The sequence below is a fragment of the Microcaecilia unicolor genome, chromosome 1 (genome assembly GCF_901765095.1).
Source record: "Microcaecilia unicolor chromosome 1, aMicUni1.1, whole genome shotgun sequence".
NCBI lineage: Eukaryota > Metazoa > Chordata > Amphibia > Gymnophiona > Siphonopidae > Microcaecilia > Microcaecilia unicolor.
Genome location: NC_044031.1, coordinates 425256317 through 425274803, shown reverse-complemented (window position 1 = coordinate 425274803; position 18487 = coordinate 425256317). Strand labels below are relative to the sequence as shown.

Here is an 18487-nt window from a genome sequence, read left to right as displayed (position 1 = left end):
GAAAGATCTTTTAGGTCAGGATGTGAAATGACAACCTTCCTTGATCCCATCACTACTATCAAACACTTTACTGTTAACTTCAGAGGAACTCTTCAGCAACTCCTGTTAGAAACCAAGCCTCTTGGTTTTTTTTTGACTGGGTATTATTGATCCACTGAACCGTGAATATTCTGCCCATCAAATTACAGTGTTGTCTAATAAAGGGTTTAACTTTTCTGCTCATCTGGCATTGCTTTTCAGATCCTGCCTTAAACCTCTGCATTTGCATTCTGCTAACACTGATGCCATTATAGCCACAAATAAATTAAGCCGATTTACTCCTTCTGAATTATGTTATGTTTATTGATGCTTGTATAATTTAATTTCACACAAATTCCATTAAAGATTATGCCCTCTGTCACAAAATGCTTCCAGTGGGGAAATATAATCAGGTTATAATAGATCTGTGCGCTACATTACAGTGGACTACTAGACTCTTGTCATCTTAATAATAAAATAGCACACAAACAAGGGATAAAATCAATGGCACATAAGAATGACTAACTGGCAAGCTTACTGGCAGTTTTTATTAACCTAGATTAAAAAAAACATTCAATATATAATTTTGTTTGAGGGGGGAGACAAGAAAGGACACAATAATTGAATATTTGATTAGTTTGGACTTAAACGACTTGTTCACCTTTGAGATTTTTGCTGCTTGCAAATAAAGCAAGCATTTATTACATGCTATTCATTTGTAAAACTGAAAGCAGTCCTAGGAAGAAAATGGAACAATGTAATGTGCCTGAAACCCGAGTACCTGTTTGATTTTTCATTTTAGTCTAGGTACTAAAATCTTCTAGTAAGTAATTTTACTAAAATAATTAAGTATAACTTTTTTTTTCTTTTGACCTGTGACACCAAACAGACGAAAAGGACCTGGTCAGAAACAATTGATGGCACATGAGACTGACAAGTATGGAAGCTGCGTCTGTCTGCCCTATGCGCTGACTGGCTCAAGAAGATATAATAATGATAATAATAATGGTGACAGAAGTGCAAGGGAAGACACAAGAATTCATCTTGTACCAGTACAGAAAACGTTTCCACCGATTTCTTAAAGACAGCTTTCTGGGCATACCCACCAGATTAATAAATCCACAGAATCTTGAAACAGTAGTAAATAACTCCTCCGAACAGAGAGACATGTGGATTGTTGCACTGCTGTCATTAGAGACAACCCAATACAGATAAGCAATTTCACTTGCTATGGGTACAGGCAAGTATGATAGAGCAAGAGAGATGGGGCTTCAGGGCTATTTTGGAGAAGCCAATTTCAAAGGTTTGGGGGTTTTTTGTGTGTGTGTGTTTTTAAGTGAGTAAATAGTGCTTTACCCAAGTAAACTGGTTATTTGAAAACTGCTTCCTCAATTCTGTTAAAACTATGTGGTGTTCCACAACCTGTATACTTCTAGATGCATATTGGGGAAAGTATTTCTGGCAAGGGTGTGTGCAATTTGTATGAAAACAAAAAACGATGCGTGTGGATTATATTTTCAAATATACATGTGTTTTCCATAAAAATTCTATCTCCACAAAAAGCAAGATACAAAAGGCTGTGGCTGCACACATGTACATTTCCCTTTGAAATCTAATACAAAGCTAGTAGTTAAAAAAATACCCATGAACTTTACACCAAAGCAGTCCATTTGAAAATTCTCTCTCAGATGTAAATGGAAAGAATAAAACATGAAAATACAGGCTGAAGCTGAATACATGAACTTGTTTTTATGAAGGAGACTTTTCTCCATATTTTTTCATTTTTTTAAAAATGTAATATGATATAACATGGACAAGGAAGATAACCCCTTTCCCCAGGGTTTCTGAGGGGCCAAGGCAGAAATCTTTCATTAGGGCATGACTTCCTAACACAAGAGTAATGCCAAAGTTTTCCTCCCCATTGTATTAAGTAAATAATATGCAAATAGGTCCTGCATAATAATTGTGTGCTAACATAAGACAGTGCAATACATGCATGCATACACAGGTCTATGCTGGATGCAAAGAACAAATCATTAAGAAACTCCAGATTGCCCAAAACACAGCAGCCAGACTCATATTTGGAAAAACGAAATATGAAAGTGCCAAACCCCTAAGAGAAAAACTACACTGGCTCACACTTAAAGAACGTATTGCGTTCAAAATTTGTACTCTGGTTCATAAAATCATTCACGGCGAGGCCCCTGTCTACATGTCAGACCTCATAGCCTTACCAATCAGGAATACAAAAAGGTCAGCACGCACATTCCTGAATCTCCACTACCCCAGCTGCAAAGGACTAAAATATAAATCAACATATGCATTCAGCTTCTCCTACATAAACACGCAACTATGGAATGCATTACCAATGCCATAAAGTGAAGATACATACCTGTAGCAGGTATTCTCCGAGGACAGCAGGCTGATTGGGTCGTCGTCCGTGACGGCCCAGGAGACTGGCAAAATTTCCATAGCAAAAAGAGCGAGCCTTCCAGAATGACACACCGCACATGCGTGAATGACTTCCTGCCTGCGACGCGAGCGTGCCCTCCTCAGTTGAACAAAAAGCAAAAAGAGAACTGAAACAACTCCAAAGGGGAGGAGGGTGGGTTTGTGAGAACAATCAGCCTGCTGTCCTCGGAGAATACCTGCTACAGGTATGTATCTTCACTTTCTCCGAGAACAAGCAGGCTGCTTGTTCTCACGATTGGGGTATCCTTAGCCCCCAGGCTCACTCAAAACAATGAACATTGGTCAATTAGGCCTCGCAACGGTGAGAACATAACAGAGATTGACCTGAAAAGAAACACAACTAAGTGAGAGTGCAGCCTGGAACAAAACAGAAATGGGCCTAGGAGGGTGGAGTTAAACCCCGAACAGATTCTGCAGCACCAACTGCCCAAACCGACTGTCGCGTCGGGTATCCTGCTGAAGGCAGTAGTGAGATGTGAATGTGTGGACTGATGACCACGTTGCAGCCTTGCAAATCTCGTCAATAGAAGCTGACTTCAAGTGAGCCACTGTCGCAGCCATGGCTCTGACATTATGAGCCGTGACATGGCCCTCTAGAGTCAGCCCAGCTTGGGCATAAGTGAAGGATATGCAATCCGCCAGCCAATTAGAGAGTGTGCGTTTTCCGATGGTGACTCCCCTCCTGTTGGGATCAAAAGAAACAAACAACTGGGCGGACTGTCTGTAGGGCTTTGTCCACTCCATGTAAAAGGCCAATGCTCTCTTACAGTCCAAGGTGTGCAACTTGTCTTCACCAGGGCGGGTATGAGGATAGGGAAAGAATGTTGGCAAGACAATTGACTGGTTCAGATGGAACTCCGACACCACCTTCGGCAAGAACTTAGGGTGAGTGCGGAGGACTACTCTGTTATGATAAAACTTGATATAAGCTGCATGCACTACCAAGGCTTGGAGCTCACTGACTCTACGAGCTGAAGTAACAGCCACCAAGAAAATGACCTTCCAGGTCAAGTACTTCAGATGGCAGGAATTCAGTGGCTCAAAAGGAGCTTTCATCAGCTGGGTGAGAACGACGTTGAGATCCCAAGACACTGGTGGAGGTTTGACCGGGGACTTTGACAAAAGCAAACCTCTCATGAAGCGAACAACTAAAGGCTGTCCAGAGATAGCCTTACCATCTACAAGTTGATGATAAGCACTAATTGCACTAAGGTGAACTCTTACAGAGTTGGTCTTGAGACCAAAGTGTAGAAGGTATTCAAGCAGGGTCCGTGTAGGGCAAGAAAAAGGATCTAGGGCCTTGCTGTCACACCAGATGGCAAACCTCCTCCATTTGAAAAACTAACACTTTTTCGTGGAATCTTTCCTGGAAGCAAGCAAGACTCAGGAGACACTCTCTGACAGACCTAAAGAGGCAAATTCTAAGCTCTCAACATCCAGGCCATGAGAGCCAGAGACTGGAGGTTGGGATGTAGAAGCGACCCTTCGTTCTGTGTGATGAGGGTCGGAAAACACGCCAATCTCCTCGGTTCTTCGAAGGACAACTCCAGAAGAAGAGGAAACCAGATTTGACGAAGCCAGAAGGGAGCAACGAGGATCATTGTTCTGCGGTCTTGCTTGAGTTTCAGCAAAGTCTTCCCTACTAGAGGTATGGGAGGATACACATACAGAAGGCCTGCCCCCAATGCAGGAGAAAGGCATCTGATGCTAGTATGTTGTGGGCCTGAAGCCTGGAACAGAATTGAGGGACCTTGTGATTGATTTGAGTGGCAAAAAGATCTACCGAGGGGGTGCCCCATGCTCGGAAGATCTTGTCGACAACGCCCATATTTAGCAACCACCCGCGATGTTGCATGATCCTGCTCAACCTGTCGGCCAGACTGTTTACGCCTGCCAGATAGGTGGCTTGGAGAAACATTCCATGACGGTGCGCCCAAAGTCACATCCGGACGGCTTCCTGACACAGAGGGCGAGATCCGGTGCCCCCCTGCTTGTTGGTGTAATACATAGCAACCTGATTGTCTGTCTGAATCAGAATGATTTGATTGGACAGCCGATCTCTGAAAGCCTTGGGAGGTTGATCTGAAGACCCTTTACCTAAAAGGACCAAGCTTCTTGAGTGTGAAGTCCATCTACAAGAGCTCCCCACCCCAGGAGGGATGCATCCGTTGTCAGCACTTTTTGTGGCTGAGGAATTTGGAATGGACGTCCCAAGGTCAAATCGGATCGAATGGTCCACCACTGAAGGGAACTGCAAAAGTCGGTGGAGAGATGGCTCACATCCTCTAGATCCCCTGTGGCCTGGCACCATTGGGAAGCTAGGGTCCATTGAGCTGATCTCATATGTAGGTGTGCCATGGGAGTAACATGAACTGTGGAGGCCATGTGTCCTAAAAGTCTCAACATCTGCTGAGCTGTGATCTGTTGAGATGCTCGAACCAAGGACACTAGGGCCAGGAGATTGCCCTTGCCTGAGGAAAATAAGCTCGAGACATCCATGCATCCAAAAGAGCTCCACTGAACTCCAATTTTTGTACCGGGACAAGATGGGACTTGGGATAATTGATCACGAACCCCAGTAGCTCTAGCACCCGAATAGTCATCCGCATGCACCGATGAGCGCCTGCCTCCGAGGTGCTCTTCACCAGCCAATTGTCGAGATAAGGAAACACATGCAGTCCCAGTCTGCGTAGTGATGCTGCGACAACTGCCAGATACTTTGTGAAGACCCTGGGCACAGACGCGAGGCCAAAGGGCAGTACACAGTACTGAAAGTGCTGATTCTCCAGCCGAAACCGAAGATACTTCCTGTGAGCTGGGAGTATCGAGATGTGGATATAGTGGAGGAGTGGCCTAGTGGTTAGGGTGGTGGACTTTGGTCCTGGGGAACTGAGTTCAATTCCCACTTCAGGCACAGGCAGCTCCTTGTGACTCTGGACAAGTCACTTAACCCTCCATTGCCCCATGTAAGCCGCATTGAGCCTGCCATGAGTGGGAAAGCGCGGGGTACAAATGTAACAAAAAAAAATAAACACAGTGGTTGCCCTACCCTGAAGAGGCCACTAGATGGCGCTCTCCTCCAAGAAATAGCGAAAATGCCCTGTTCTGATCCCTAGGGGGTTCTCCGAATGGGACATCAGGCTAATGACCTGAAGGAGCCAGCAGAGGGAGCTTTGGCTAAGGCCTGAACATGGGGACCAGGGAGTATGTAGTTGAGATTCCCTGTTAAGAGAAGGGCACCCAGAAGGCTCTGGACTCTTCCAGAACGGGGAGGAGGGGCCCAGAAAGGGTGTGGTGGGCTATTAGCAGCCCTATATAAACCCTAGTTCCTGAAAAGAAGAAAGGGGAGATGAGATGAGTGCCTGGAAAGCCTGCTGGAGGAGGAGTACTGGGAAGGTGGAAGAGAGAGGAAAGGAGACTCTAAAAGTCTAGGAAGGTACTTACCAGACCAGGTTGTGATGGACTTGTGACTTATTTAAAATGAACTAACAGCCGTAGGGTGGAGGATAGGACTGTAAGGTCAATGTGAGTGAAGAAAGTCATATCCAGGGGTGGAGGATGTTAGACACTGAGACCCAGGTTCCCCACAGTAGATGGGCTCAGTGAGAGAACTTATGCTAAATGACTAACGGCTCGAAAGAAGTGAGTTCCACAAGACTAAAGTATAGTCTAATAAACTGAATTTGCATTTTGATGACTGTCTCATTTGCATATATGTGAAGGCTGGAGAATCCTAGTTGAAGTTCCAGGAGAGTGCGAGGGGTCACGGCCCGTGGATCAGAGGGGTGACCGGGGCACACTGGACTGGACATGGGAGGATTTCCAGCCGAAGGAAGGCATGCCCGAGCAGTCACCCTGAGTGAGGCAGGAGCCCCAGATATAGAGGTGGGTGCTTGCAAGAGACTGGGAGAAGACCAGCTGGAGTCCTGCTCAGGAGCCCAGGACCAGTGAGGCCGGATAGAAAGCAAGAAGGGCATGTGTCCTTACTGATTGCCCTGAAGCCAAGTGCCAGGGAGCCTCAAGAGGGCTTAGTTCAAGAATACCCAGAGGAGGGGAAGATAAAGGAAATCCCTTTGTTTTGAACTGTTTGCCTCTGTGCTGTTTGGCTGGAGTTACCAGGGATCTACCATAAGTTGTTTTGAACTGCTTTGGTTGGAACTGCCTGTGGCTGAGCAGTATGCCAGGTCAATTGCAGTATGTTGCTTTGCTTGGGAGCCAAGGGGACTCCGAGGAGACTGGCAAGTGAGACCCCGGCCAGCAGAGGGCTGCATTTCTGAATCACCCAGCGGCCGGGAGCTTTACAATAGGCATCCTTTAATTCCAGAGAGCATAGCCAATCGTTTTGCTGAATCATGGGAAGAAGGGTGCCCAGGAAAACCATCCTGAACTTTTCTTGGACTAGGAATTTGTTCAGGGCCCTTAGGTCTAGGATGGGACACATCCCCCCTGTTTTCTTTTGCATTAGAAAGTACCTGGAATAGAATCCCAGCCCTTCTTCCCCTGGTGGAACGGGTTCGACAGCTCTGGCCTTTAGAAGAGCGGAGAGTTCCTCTGCAAGTACCTGCTTGTGCTGGGAGCTGTAAGAATGAACTCCCGGTGGTCAATTTGGAGGCGTGGATTCCAGATTGAGAGTGTATCCTAACCGGACTATTTGAAGAACCCACCTGTCGGAGGTTATAAGAGGCCACCTCTGGTGAAAAAATATCAACCTCCCTCCAACCGGCAAGCCATCCGGCACGGACACTTTTTCTGAGGCTATGCTGCACTGGAGCCAGTCAAAAGCCCGTCCCTTGCTTTTGCTGGGGAGCCGCCGGGGCCTTAGTTGCATGCCGTTGACGGGAACGAGCGTGCTGAGACTGAGCCTGGACAGGCTGCCGAGAAGCAGGATTGTACCTACGCCCATTGTAGGAATAGGGAGCACTCCTCTTCCCTCCAAAAAACCTCCTAGATGAGAAGGTGGTAGCAAAAGACGCCCGGCGGGAGACAGAGTCCATAGCATCGTGGTACTTTTTGATCTGATCGACCATATCCTCTACTTTTTCGCCAAAAAGGTTATGCCCCCCGGCAAGGAACATCCGCCATTCGCTGCTGGGTCTTACGATCCAGGTCAGAGACTCGCAGCCATGACAGTCTGGGTATCACTATACCTTTAGCAGCTACTCGGGATGCAACATCAAAAGTGTCGTAAGTACCCATGGCCAGAAATTTATGACACGCCTTCTGCTGTCTGACCACCTGGTGAAAGGCTCAGCGAGCTCTGGAGGAAGCGCTTCGACCAAACTGGACAGTTGCCTCACTGAGTTCCGCAAGTGGATGCTCGTGTAGAGCTGGTAAGTTTGGATCTTGGTGGCGAGCATAGCGGCCTGATACGTTTTCCTCCCAAAAGAGTCCAAGGTCCTAGACTCTCTGCCTGGGGGCGCCAAGGCATAGTCTCTAGTACTCTTGGTTCGTCTGAGAGCAGAGTCCACCACCATGGAATCATGAGGCAGTTGAGACTTCACCATTACAGGTTCTCCATGGACTCTATACTGGGACTCAGCTTTCTTGGGGACCACTGGATTAGAAAGAGGGAACGACCAGTTTCGCATAAGAAGTTCCCTGACTGTGTTATGCAAGGGAGCCGTTGCAACCTCTGTAGGTGGAGAAGGATAATCCAAGAGCTCGAGCATATCGGCCCTGGGCTCATCCACAACCTCCATAGGGAAGGGAATGTCCTCAGACATTTTTATTTATGGCATTTGTATCCCACATTATCCCACCTCTTTGCAGGCTCAATGTGGCTTACAATTCGTCATGGATACTGGAAATAGCAGTGAAGATACATTTGGTTTACAGAGGGTTTTGTGTTACATGGTGGAGAAATACATGAAGGTGTCAAAGCAGAAAGACATTATAAGACAGTCTGGAAGTTTTAAAGATTATACATTTACACATGTTAGATTATACCATTACACATGCTGATCTTTGTGATATATCTTGTCGAAGAGATAGGTTTTTCTTCCCGAACAAAGGAGGAAAAAGAAAGACTCTCGGGTGCAGACAACCTTCTTTCAATTGGCGGAGTAGGATCAGAGGGGACCCCATATGACTCATCCTCTGAAAAGCGTCTTGGATATTCCTCCTCCTCCCACGAGCACTCATCATCGATATCAGACAAAAGCTCTCTAAGAGCAGCCTGAACCCGAGCCTGTCTCGACGTCGAGGATCGACGACCTCGAGGGGGATGTCGAGAAGTCGACTCCTGCCTGGATTGCGACGAAGCTTCCTCCGCCGACGTTGAGGGAGAATCGACCCGGGTGGCAGCCGACGCCGAGGTCGGGGACCTCACCACAGGCAAAGGACCAGATGCCGCTTCCACAGTCGATGCAGAAGGCGCAAGCACCACTGGTACTGAAGCAAATCGACGCAGCAGTCCCTCCAGAAGCTCTGGAAGAAGGGCCCTGATACGCTCGTCGAGAGCTTCCATCGGAAAAGGCTGGAGGGCCGGTGCAGGAGTCAGTGGCTGAATCTGAGGGGGCTCGAGAGCCGGTACCAGGCTGCCAGAAGACCGATGCATCGGCACCTCCTGTATAGAGGGTGAGCGGTCCTCCCGGCGCCGCCGCTTCTTGGGTGCCGAATCCCTCGACTTCCTGGAGCTCTCAGTATTGTGCATGGAAGGAGATCAATGACAGTGCTTCTTAGCCTTCACTCGACACCCGTCATCGAGACTCCTCGGTACCGAAGAGGAGGACGTGGAATCCTCACGCATCCTCGGGGCCGGGTTCGACAAAGGTCGGTCCCGGGGGGCTTTCATAGCAGTAGGCCTCGAGACAGGTGGCGACCAACTCGATGCCTCACTGCTCTCAGCGCGATGTGGTCACTCGGCAGCCATTACCTGCGCTCTCGAAGTCGATGCTTCTTTTGACGTCGATGCCACCGACCTCAGTACCAATGATGGTGCCGACGTCGAAGGACCGGACCGATCAGCAAAACGTTTTTCGCGCTGAGCCTCTTGAGCAACTTGGGTCCACTTTTTCATCAAAAGACAGAGCTTACAAGCAGCTGGGAGATGATCGGGCCCAAGGCACTGTAGACACTACGCGTGGGGGTCGGTACCCGAGATGGTCTAGTTGCACAGAGTACAACGCTTGAAGCCGCTGGGTGTCCTTGATGGCATGGATGGAAAAATGGTGGCTGTGAAATTAAAAGATGCGATTGTACCAACAAAAAAGTTACAAAAAAGGGAAAATCAACCCCGACCGCGCGGCCAAAAGTGGGCCGCAACGAAAAGAAAGAAAACGAATAAATGGTTGAGAAAACTAATAAAATAAGGATACTAAACTACAATTTTTTAAAAAACTTTTCAGAAAAACTAAACAAAAGAAAGTATAATAAAAAGAAAGACTCACTACGAGATCTCCTGCGCTGAAGGCAACACAGAATAAGAAAAACTCTACCACCGTCACAGAAAAAAAGCAACCGAGGGCATGCTTGCATCGCGGGCGGGAAGCCATTCGCGTATGCGCTGTGTGTTCGGCCCGCGTGATGCAGCATTCTGGAAGGCTCTTTCTTTTTGCTATGTAAATTTTGCCAGTCTCGTGGGCCGTCGCGGATGACGACCCAATCGTGAGAACAAGCAGCCCGCTTGTTCTCGGAGAAAAACAATGCACGGCCTAACTAACTTCTGAAAATCACTAAAAACCAACCTGTTCAATAAGGCATACCACAATGATCCATCCTAAACACCAGACAACGAAACTTATACCAGAACTGGACAAAACCAAACTCTCTATACTTGACTGCTTCAGTTACTCTGTCACGAATGAACTCAAACGCAATACCACTCTATTTCTCATTCAGAATATGAATTCTCTACACTTGACTGCTTAATCTACTCTGTCACTTATGAACTTTAATGCAATACCTCATGTATTTCTTATTCCGGAAATGGCGATCGCCATTATGGAATAATGTAAGCCACATTGAGCCTGCAAATAGGTGGGAAAATGTGGGATACAAATGCAACAAATAATAATAATAATTAACTTACCAGAATTAGAAACAATATTTCAACCCCTTCCTGTCCCTCGGAGATCCTCTGTGTATGTCTCCTGCTTTCCTGGGTTCAAATCCCATCCTCGTCTCCACCAGCAGCAAAGTGAGTTTTTAAAAAATATATCCTTGTAGAATCAAAACTAGCATTTAAAATTACATATGTAAGCCTTTTGGTAGCCCCCAGAGCTTTGCCGTGTCTACTTTGCAGGCCTTTACATGAACAAGGTTGGAGACCGCTAACCACTTCTCTTTTAATGCTTATATATATTTTGGTAAACTGAAAAGTCTGACTGAGATACAGTGTCTTGCTAGATAACAAATAAACATCTTGTGACATCTCTTGAAGAAATTTAGGATGTGTAATGTCTTTGTACAGTACAGTGTTCCTAGCTGGTGGAAAAGGGCCCAATGGGAGCCTTTTGGAAAATTCTTCTTCTGATTTTGATAGCTCTGAATATTTTGACTGGTTCCATGCATTGTCTCTTGTGGACTTCACAGAGTGGTATGAATCCAGTTTCATCTAACAAAATACCCAATGATTTTTCTTAGGCTGAATCTGAATGGCTGAATGACAGCCTCCCCTGCACCACTATCTGTTATATAAATTGAAACCATTTAACCTTTTTTATCTGTTTGTAGGTATTTTTGTTCTAATCATGTCCATTTTTGTTTGCGTTACCCCTTATGTACTTTGAGTTTGTAAATCACTTAGTGTGCCTTGATTTGCGGTATATAAAAATATATTGAATTTGAACTGGGTCATAATGTACCTCCTGTTTTCTCTGTAAGAGTGATATAGGTGAGTTGAACTATTTTCTGTAATATGGGTCACGTTAAGTCTTCTTCGAGCTGGGTTGGCATATCTTTAAAATTGTTTTCCATGAAGTCTTGCAAAATCTTCATGATAATGGTTGATAGTTCAATCAGTGTTGTGATGGTACTACTACTACTTAACATTTCTAGAGCGCCACTAGGGTTACGCGGTGCTGTACAAATTAACAAAGAAGGCCAGTCCCTGCTCAAAGGAGCTTACAATCTAAAGGACGAAATGTCAAGTTGGGGTAGTCTAGATTTCCTGAGTAGAGGTGTAGTGGTTAGGTGCCGAAGGCGACATTGAAGAGGTGGACTTTGAGCAATGATTTGAAGATGGGTAGGGAAGGGGCCTGGCATATGGGCTCAGGGAGTTTGTTCCAAGCATGGGGTGAGGCGAGGCAGAAAGGGCGGAGCCTGGAGTTGGCGGTGGTGGAGAAGGGTACTGAAAGGAGGGATTTGTCTTGAGAGCGGAGGTTACGGGTAGGGACGTAAGGGGAGATGAGGGTAGAGAGGTAAGGAGGGGCTGCAGATTGAGTGCATTTGTAGGTTAGTAGGAGAAGCTTGAACTGTATGCGGTATCTGATCGGAAGCCAGTGAAGTGACTTGAGGAGAGGGGTGATATGAGTATATCGGTCAAGGCGGAAGATAAGACTTGTAGCAGAGTTCTGAACGGACTGAAGGGGGGATAGATGGCTAAATGGGAGGCCGGTGAGGAGTAGGTTGCAGTAGTCAAGGCAAGAGGTAATGAGAGAGTGGATGAGAGTTCGGGTGGTGTGCTCAGAGAGGAAGGGGCGAATTTTGCTAATGTTATAGAGGAAGAAGTGACAGGTCTTTGCTATCTGCTAGATATGCGCAGAGAAGGAGAGGGAGGAGTCGAAGATGACACCGAGGTTGCGGGCAGATGAGATGGGGACGATGAGGATGTTATCAACTGAGATAGAGAGTGAAGGGAGAGGAGAAGTGGGCTTGGGTGGGAAGACAATAAGTTCGGTCTTGGCCATGTTCATTTTCAGGTGGCGGTTGGACATCCAGGCAGCAATGTCAGATAAGCAGGCCGACACTTTGGCCTGGGTTTCCGCAGTGATGTCTGGTGTGGAGAGATAAAGCTGGGTGTCATCAGCATAAAGATGATAGTGGAAACCATGAGATGAGATCAGGGAGCCCAGGGAAGAGGTGTAGATTGAAAAAAGAAGGGGTCCAAAGACAGATCCCTGAGGAACTCCAACAGAGAGCGGGATAGGGGTGGAGGATGAACCATGAGAGTGTACTCTGAAGGTACGATGGGAGAGATAAGAGGAGAACCAGGAGAGGACAGAGCCCTGGAACCCAAAAGAGGACAGTGTGTCAAGAAGTAGGTTGTGATTGACAGTGTCAAAAGCGGCGGATAGGTCGAGGAGGATGAGAATGGAGTAGTGAACTTTGGATTTGGCGAGGAACAGGTCATTGCAGACTTTAGATAGTGCCGTTTCTGTCGAGTGTAGGGGGCGAAAGCCGGATTGAAGCGGATCGAGGATGGCATGAGAGGAGAGAAAATCAAGGCAGCGGCTGTGAACGGCGCGTTCAAGTATCTTGTTGAGGAAGGGTAGGAGGTAAATGGGGCAGTAGTTGGAGGGACAGGTAGGGTCAAGTGATGGTTTTTTGAGGAGTGGTGTGACCACAGCATGCTTGAAGGTGTCCGGGACAGTTGCAGTGGAGAGAGAGAGGTTGAGGATATGACAGATGGGGGGGTGATAGTAGGAGAGATGGTGTTAAGTAAGTTGGTGGGGATGGGGTCTGAGGAACAGGTGGTGGATTTCGAGGAGGAGAGGAGATGGGCGGTTTCCTCTTCGGTGATATTAGGAAAAGAGGAGAAGGAGGCCTGGGTTGGTTGGCTGAGAGAGTGGGTTATAGGATGAAAAGGAGGAGAAGGTTTGGTGGTGAATTCGAGGTTGATCTTCAGGACCTTGTCACGGAAGTAGTTGGCCAGAGATTGGGGAGAGAGTGGAGGGGGGGGGGGGGGGGGTGGTGGGAGCGGAGGGCATTTTGAGGAGGGAGTTGAGGGTGGCGAAGAGACAACGAGGGTTAGAGCTGAGGGAATTAGTCAACTGGGAGTAATATGTTTGGTGAGGAATAGGGAGGACTGGGAGGAGGATAGCATGAATTTGAAGTGAATGAAATCAGTATGGGTGCGAGATTTCCTCCAGAGGCGTTCAGCCGAACGGGCGCACGAGCGAAGGTATCGGGTGCAAGGGGTCAGCCAGGGCTGGGGATTGGTACGCCTTGTGGGACGGGAGATGGACGGTGCAAGGGTGTCTAGAGCAGAGGAGAGAGTGGCATTGTAAGTGGAGACAGCTTTGTCAACAGACTTGGAGGACATGATGGAAGGGAGGAGATCAGAGATGCTAGAGGATAAGGTGGGGGGGTCAACAGCCTGGAGATTTCTGGAAGTAGTAGTTTGTGTTGGGCGAGATTGAGGGGGAGGGTGATGAAGTGTGAATGTGATCAGGTGATGGTCAGAGAGAGGTGGAGCTGATGGGCGGAAATTGGAGGGTGAGCAAGTAGAAGAGAGGACGAAATCAAGACAGTGGCCAGACTGGTGAGTAGGGGTGGTGGAGCTCAGTTGGAGGATGAAGGAGGAGGTTAGAGTGAGGAACTGAGAAGCGTTTGAGTTGGATGGGTTATCAGTGTGTATGTTGAAGTCACCAAGAATGAGGGATGGGGATGAGGGCTCAAGAAAAACGGAGAGCCAGGCATCGAAGTCGGTAAGGAAGGAAGGGAGGGACTTATCAGGGGGGCGGTAAATGACTGCAACTCTGAGTGGCAGCGGGTAGAATAGACGGATGGAGTGAACTTCAAAGGATGAGAAACAGTGAGACTGAGGTAGGAGGAGAGGTTGAAAACTGCAGGAGGGCGAATGTAGTAGCCCGCCGCCACGGCCAACTGGGAGGGGCGAATGGGAGAAAAGATAACCTTTGTGGCATAGGGCCGCGATTGAGGCAGAGTCATCAGGGGTGACCCAGGTTTCAGTGTGTTGTGATGGTATAGAGAGGAATCATTTGCCTCTGGAATTAATATCACTGTATGAAACAGATTGAGCTGGCAAAATTGTCTCTCTCTTGATGGAGGGTTTGTGGGCTCTAGGCTAAAGTGCTGCTTCTTTTCAGGAGGTGCTTTGTGTACCTGAATCCTGGTGATCATGGTAGTCTGAGAGACCCTTGTTCACGATTCTAAGGCCTACTCTTGGCACCAATGCTCTGCACCTAGTACTGATGCTCTTTTGGGGCATAGCATCTAGTAGCCTGTGTCTGAGCAGTTTGAGAAACACAATTTTTTGTTTGTTACATTTGTACCCCGCGCTTTCCCACTCATGGCCGGCTCAATGCGGCTTACATATTGTATACAGGTACTTATTTGTACCTGGGGCAATGGAGGGTTAAGTGACTTGCCCAGAGTCACAAGGAGCTGCTTGTGCCTGAAGTGGGAATCGAACTCAGTTCCTCAGTTCTCCAGGATCAAAGTCCACCACCCTAACCACTAGGCCACTCTCACCTGTTATCATGACTGGGATCTAGAGGTCACTATGATTGGGAATTAGGTCTACCTCACTCGATGAAGGTGTAAACACTTTTGAAGAGAAGGAGTGGATGAATTTACCTCTTTTGGCTTCACTGTCATTACTGCCAGATACACTTTAATTTAATTTCTTTGATTTCTTTGTGTTCTTGGAGACATCAATAAGAACATCCAGCCACAATCATATCATATCTCCTGGTTGTGAATGGGACCTAGATAGAGGACACGTAACTTGTGATCATTGGAGAAGCCCATTTTCCTATCACAGGCTGGGCATTTCTGAAAGCCCTATTTTACCCCAGACACCATAAAAATCTAAAGGCACTAAATCAAACTCAATTTTATTTAAAGATTAAAAAAAATTTTTTAGAGGAAAGCAAAGAAAGAAAAACAAGCGTAAAATATTTCGTAAAAAATGTTCGAGGGTAAGAATGCCAACACGTCCAATCAGTAGAATGAAAAAAAAAAAAACCACAACAAAAAAACTGAAATATCAATGCAGGGGCACCAATGTGTAAAAAGACCTGCTCATGATGGAAAAGATTTTCCAGTAAATTCTCAGCTTTGAAACTGCTATTTCACTTTGGTGGCATCAGATGACATCACACACTTGTGTGGCTGATTCAACCTGCTTGTTGATGAAGAAACAAATTTGCTTCCAAGTACCAGCAATTGTCTTTCTTGTTATCTTCAAAGTTTGATCATAATAACTTCATGATGAGGATCAGTTGTGAACTAAAGAATCCTTTGTTGCAGTACTCAGTATCTAATTTTAGAACTCTTTTTTTTTTTTTTTTTTAGCTTACCTGTTTTGAGTCTGGATGCCATTTGTGTTTCTATTCAACACTTTTTCAGAACATTTAGTGATCTTCCCTCTTGTTTAGCAAAGGGAGTAGCTTACAAAACGCAGTAGAATATTAACATAGCAACATAACAGAAGATAGCAGGAAACTAATCTCTGGCCCACCCAGGCTATCAATTTATTCCACAACATACTACTAAACATATATTCCAGCTGCCCACCATGGAGCCTGATTACGTGCAAGAGATCACTCTCCTTTTTGTCATCTTCTTCCTCTTTACAATACGTTCTACAGTATATAAAGAACTCACAGCTGAAATGATTTTACTGGATCTGCCATGGCTAAAAACAAGAAATATGTGATCATATGCTAAGAAGATCTAGAGCATTCATTGATGGCCATTTTTAAAGCTGATCCTCAGAAATTAGTTGTAAAAGCACTTTCTATCAGGACCAAAAAATAGGCAAGTGAAACTTTTATTTGGATTACTGTGCTGGGGTAACATCTTAAGTCTTGCCCAAAAAATGGCCAAACCAGAGCAAGTATATAGTCATTGCTTTCAAGTATCACATTTTTGTAGCCTGGCATTTTTGTAGTCAGTTAATTAATGATCTTTCAATATACTGCACTACAAATAAATGTGCACTAATAAATATACTCTAGCCAACTACAGGAAAAACTGTATAGATCAATTTTAGCTGTCAACTGTTCATACTATAACATTTAACAAAAAAATAATCTATATATAGTTTACTGGATACGCATTACTAACATTAGGGTAGTGAACCTTCCAATGCCATGTACTCAACAATATAACTATTGCCCTGTATTATTAAAAATATAATATTAAAATAAAAATTCATTAAAGTACCTGTGAATAAGAATGTATAATGTGATTCTGAATTTCATCCATTGTATCTATCCCATAAGACACAGTACCAAGGTGAAGGCGCTTAAATACCATTTCATTCTGGGTCAGTGTTCCTGTAATAAAGTAGACAAGAAGAAAGTATTAGAACATATTGAAGCTAATTTTCAAAGCACTTAGACTTACAAAGTTCCATAGGTTAATATGTAACTTTGTAAGTCTAAATGCTTTGAAAATACTCCTCATTGTCATCACTAAATATTTGATGATTTAGCAGCTTCATATTACTTAAAAAACTGTTCATCAAAAGGTAGCAGGATTATCCTCTGTGGGGCAGACTGAAAGGATTTACATAGTCACATGGCAAGACTAATATTAAACGTAAAACCTTATGCATTGAGCAATTAGGCTTTTTGTGAAAAAACAAAATTTCACTACATCATAACATAAAAATTTGATTAGAACCTTTGGATAACTTACTGCTTACATACTTATGTACTTAAATATAAACCTATCCGAGTATAAACTGAGATAACAACCCCCCCTCTCCTTTAAAAAGGGGGAAACTGTTATATTTAAGTGTTTCTCTCCTTCCCCCCTCTGCTGTGGTGTCCAGCATTTTCCCCCTTACATTCCTCCCGCGGCTGATAATGTGGGAAGGAGGAACAGAGTCCTTCACTCAGCGGCCTCCAAGGTGGTAACTCTCCCAGCAGATGCTGACAGACCTGCAATTAGCTGTGGAAGGGGCGAGAACCAGCAGACCTTGAACATGCACAGATGACTGGAGAAGAGTGAATTTTTTGTGAGCTGCTCTGAGTCTAGAAGAGCTGGAATATTTTATATAGAATATTTTATAGCTGCATGCAGGGGTAAAAAGTCCATGATTAATTTTTTTTGTGTGTAAACTCTGCCAGATTTCCACAGCAAAAGTACTGGTACTTATGCTTTGAAAATTGCCCAGGAAAACTATGCACTTAGATGTACTTATGTTATTTGGGGCATAGATTTTCTGAGTTAAAATACATGTACATATTTGAATTTTTGAATGTATGGAACAGAACTCTTGTGGCTGTAATAAAGTACTGGACTTTGACTTCTGAGTACCCTTGCAACTTCCAGAAGAAAAGAAGGGCTCATCTGACCAGTCAGGTAATGGTAGGAGACGACCCCTTTGGAGGGAAACTGGTTAGGATTTTATGCCAATTACTTCTTTGAATTCTGTGTCTTTGACTTCTGCTTTCTCAGTCACTGTACAGCAGAGTGAGGGGAAGAGTCATTAGCTCTGATATCATGGGCATTGTACAATCCTCTGGATGAGATCAAGGACTTTGGCTAACCCGTCATAGGGCCAAGTACAGAAGTGGTGAGAGGCAACAGGGGCAGCTGAGGCTTCTGCACTTGCTTGGAGGTGTAAGCTAGAACAGGAAACCAGCCCATTGCTACTTCTAAGGAGATGGACAAAGGAGTAAAATAATTGGAAACAACATACTCCTATTTGATCTTCTTTATGAAGTGTATCTGACAATGACGTTATTATGTCCTTGGCTCTTGGTTTTTACTGTTCTTGTTATTATGCAAAAATCAATAAAATGTATTGTAAAACCCACCCCAGGGTATTCTGGTCTTAAGAAGTGGTGCTCACATCTGGGTGTAAGCCAGCCCTGAAGGGTTAAAGGCCTAAACGAGAGATAGACATGTTTCTTAGGGCCTGGAGTATCCTGAAAGAGAACTAAGTATTTGCTTGCACTTTGTCTATGTTTTGTTATTATTGAGAGATTTTTTTTTGTCTATTCGCTTAAAGGCTGAATTTCAGTAAACCTTTTGAGTCAGAAGCCTAGTTCTGTTATGGACTGAGTTACTGAGTGCCAATGGAGTGTGAACTGTTTTATTTTATTACCAATGGCCCTCCAGTAATACTGATCCTGAC

The 18487-nt window shown here is 45.3% G+C and overlaps 1 protein-coding gene across 1 annotated transcript in view; it reads right to left on the bottom strand.

Moving 5' to 3' along the window:
* Positions 1-18487, bottom strand: part of ATP9B (ATPase phospholipid transporting 9B (putative)) — a 706895-nt gene that overhangs the window by 176612 nt on the left and 511796 nt on the right. Inside the window, 1 exon segment of the mRNA XM_030211876.1 lies at positions 16564-16676. Coding sequence (XP_030067736.1) covers positions 16564-16676 — 113 coding nt within the window.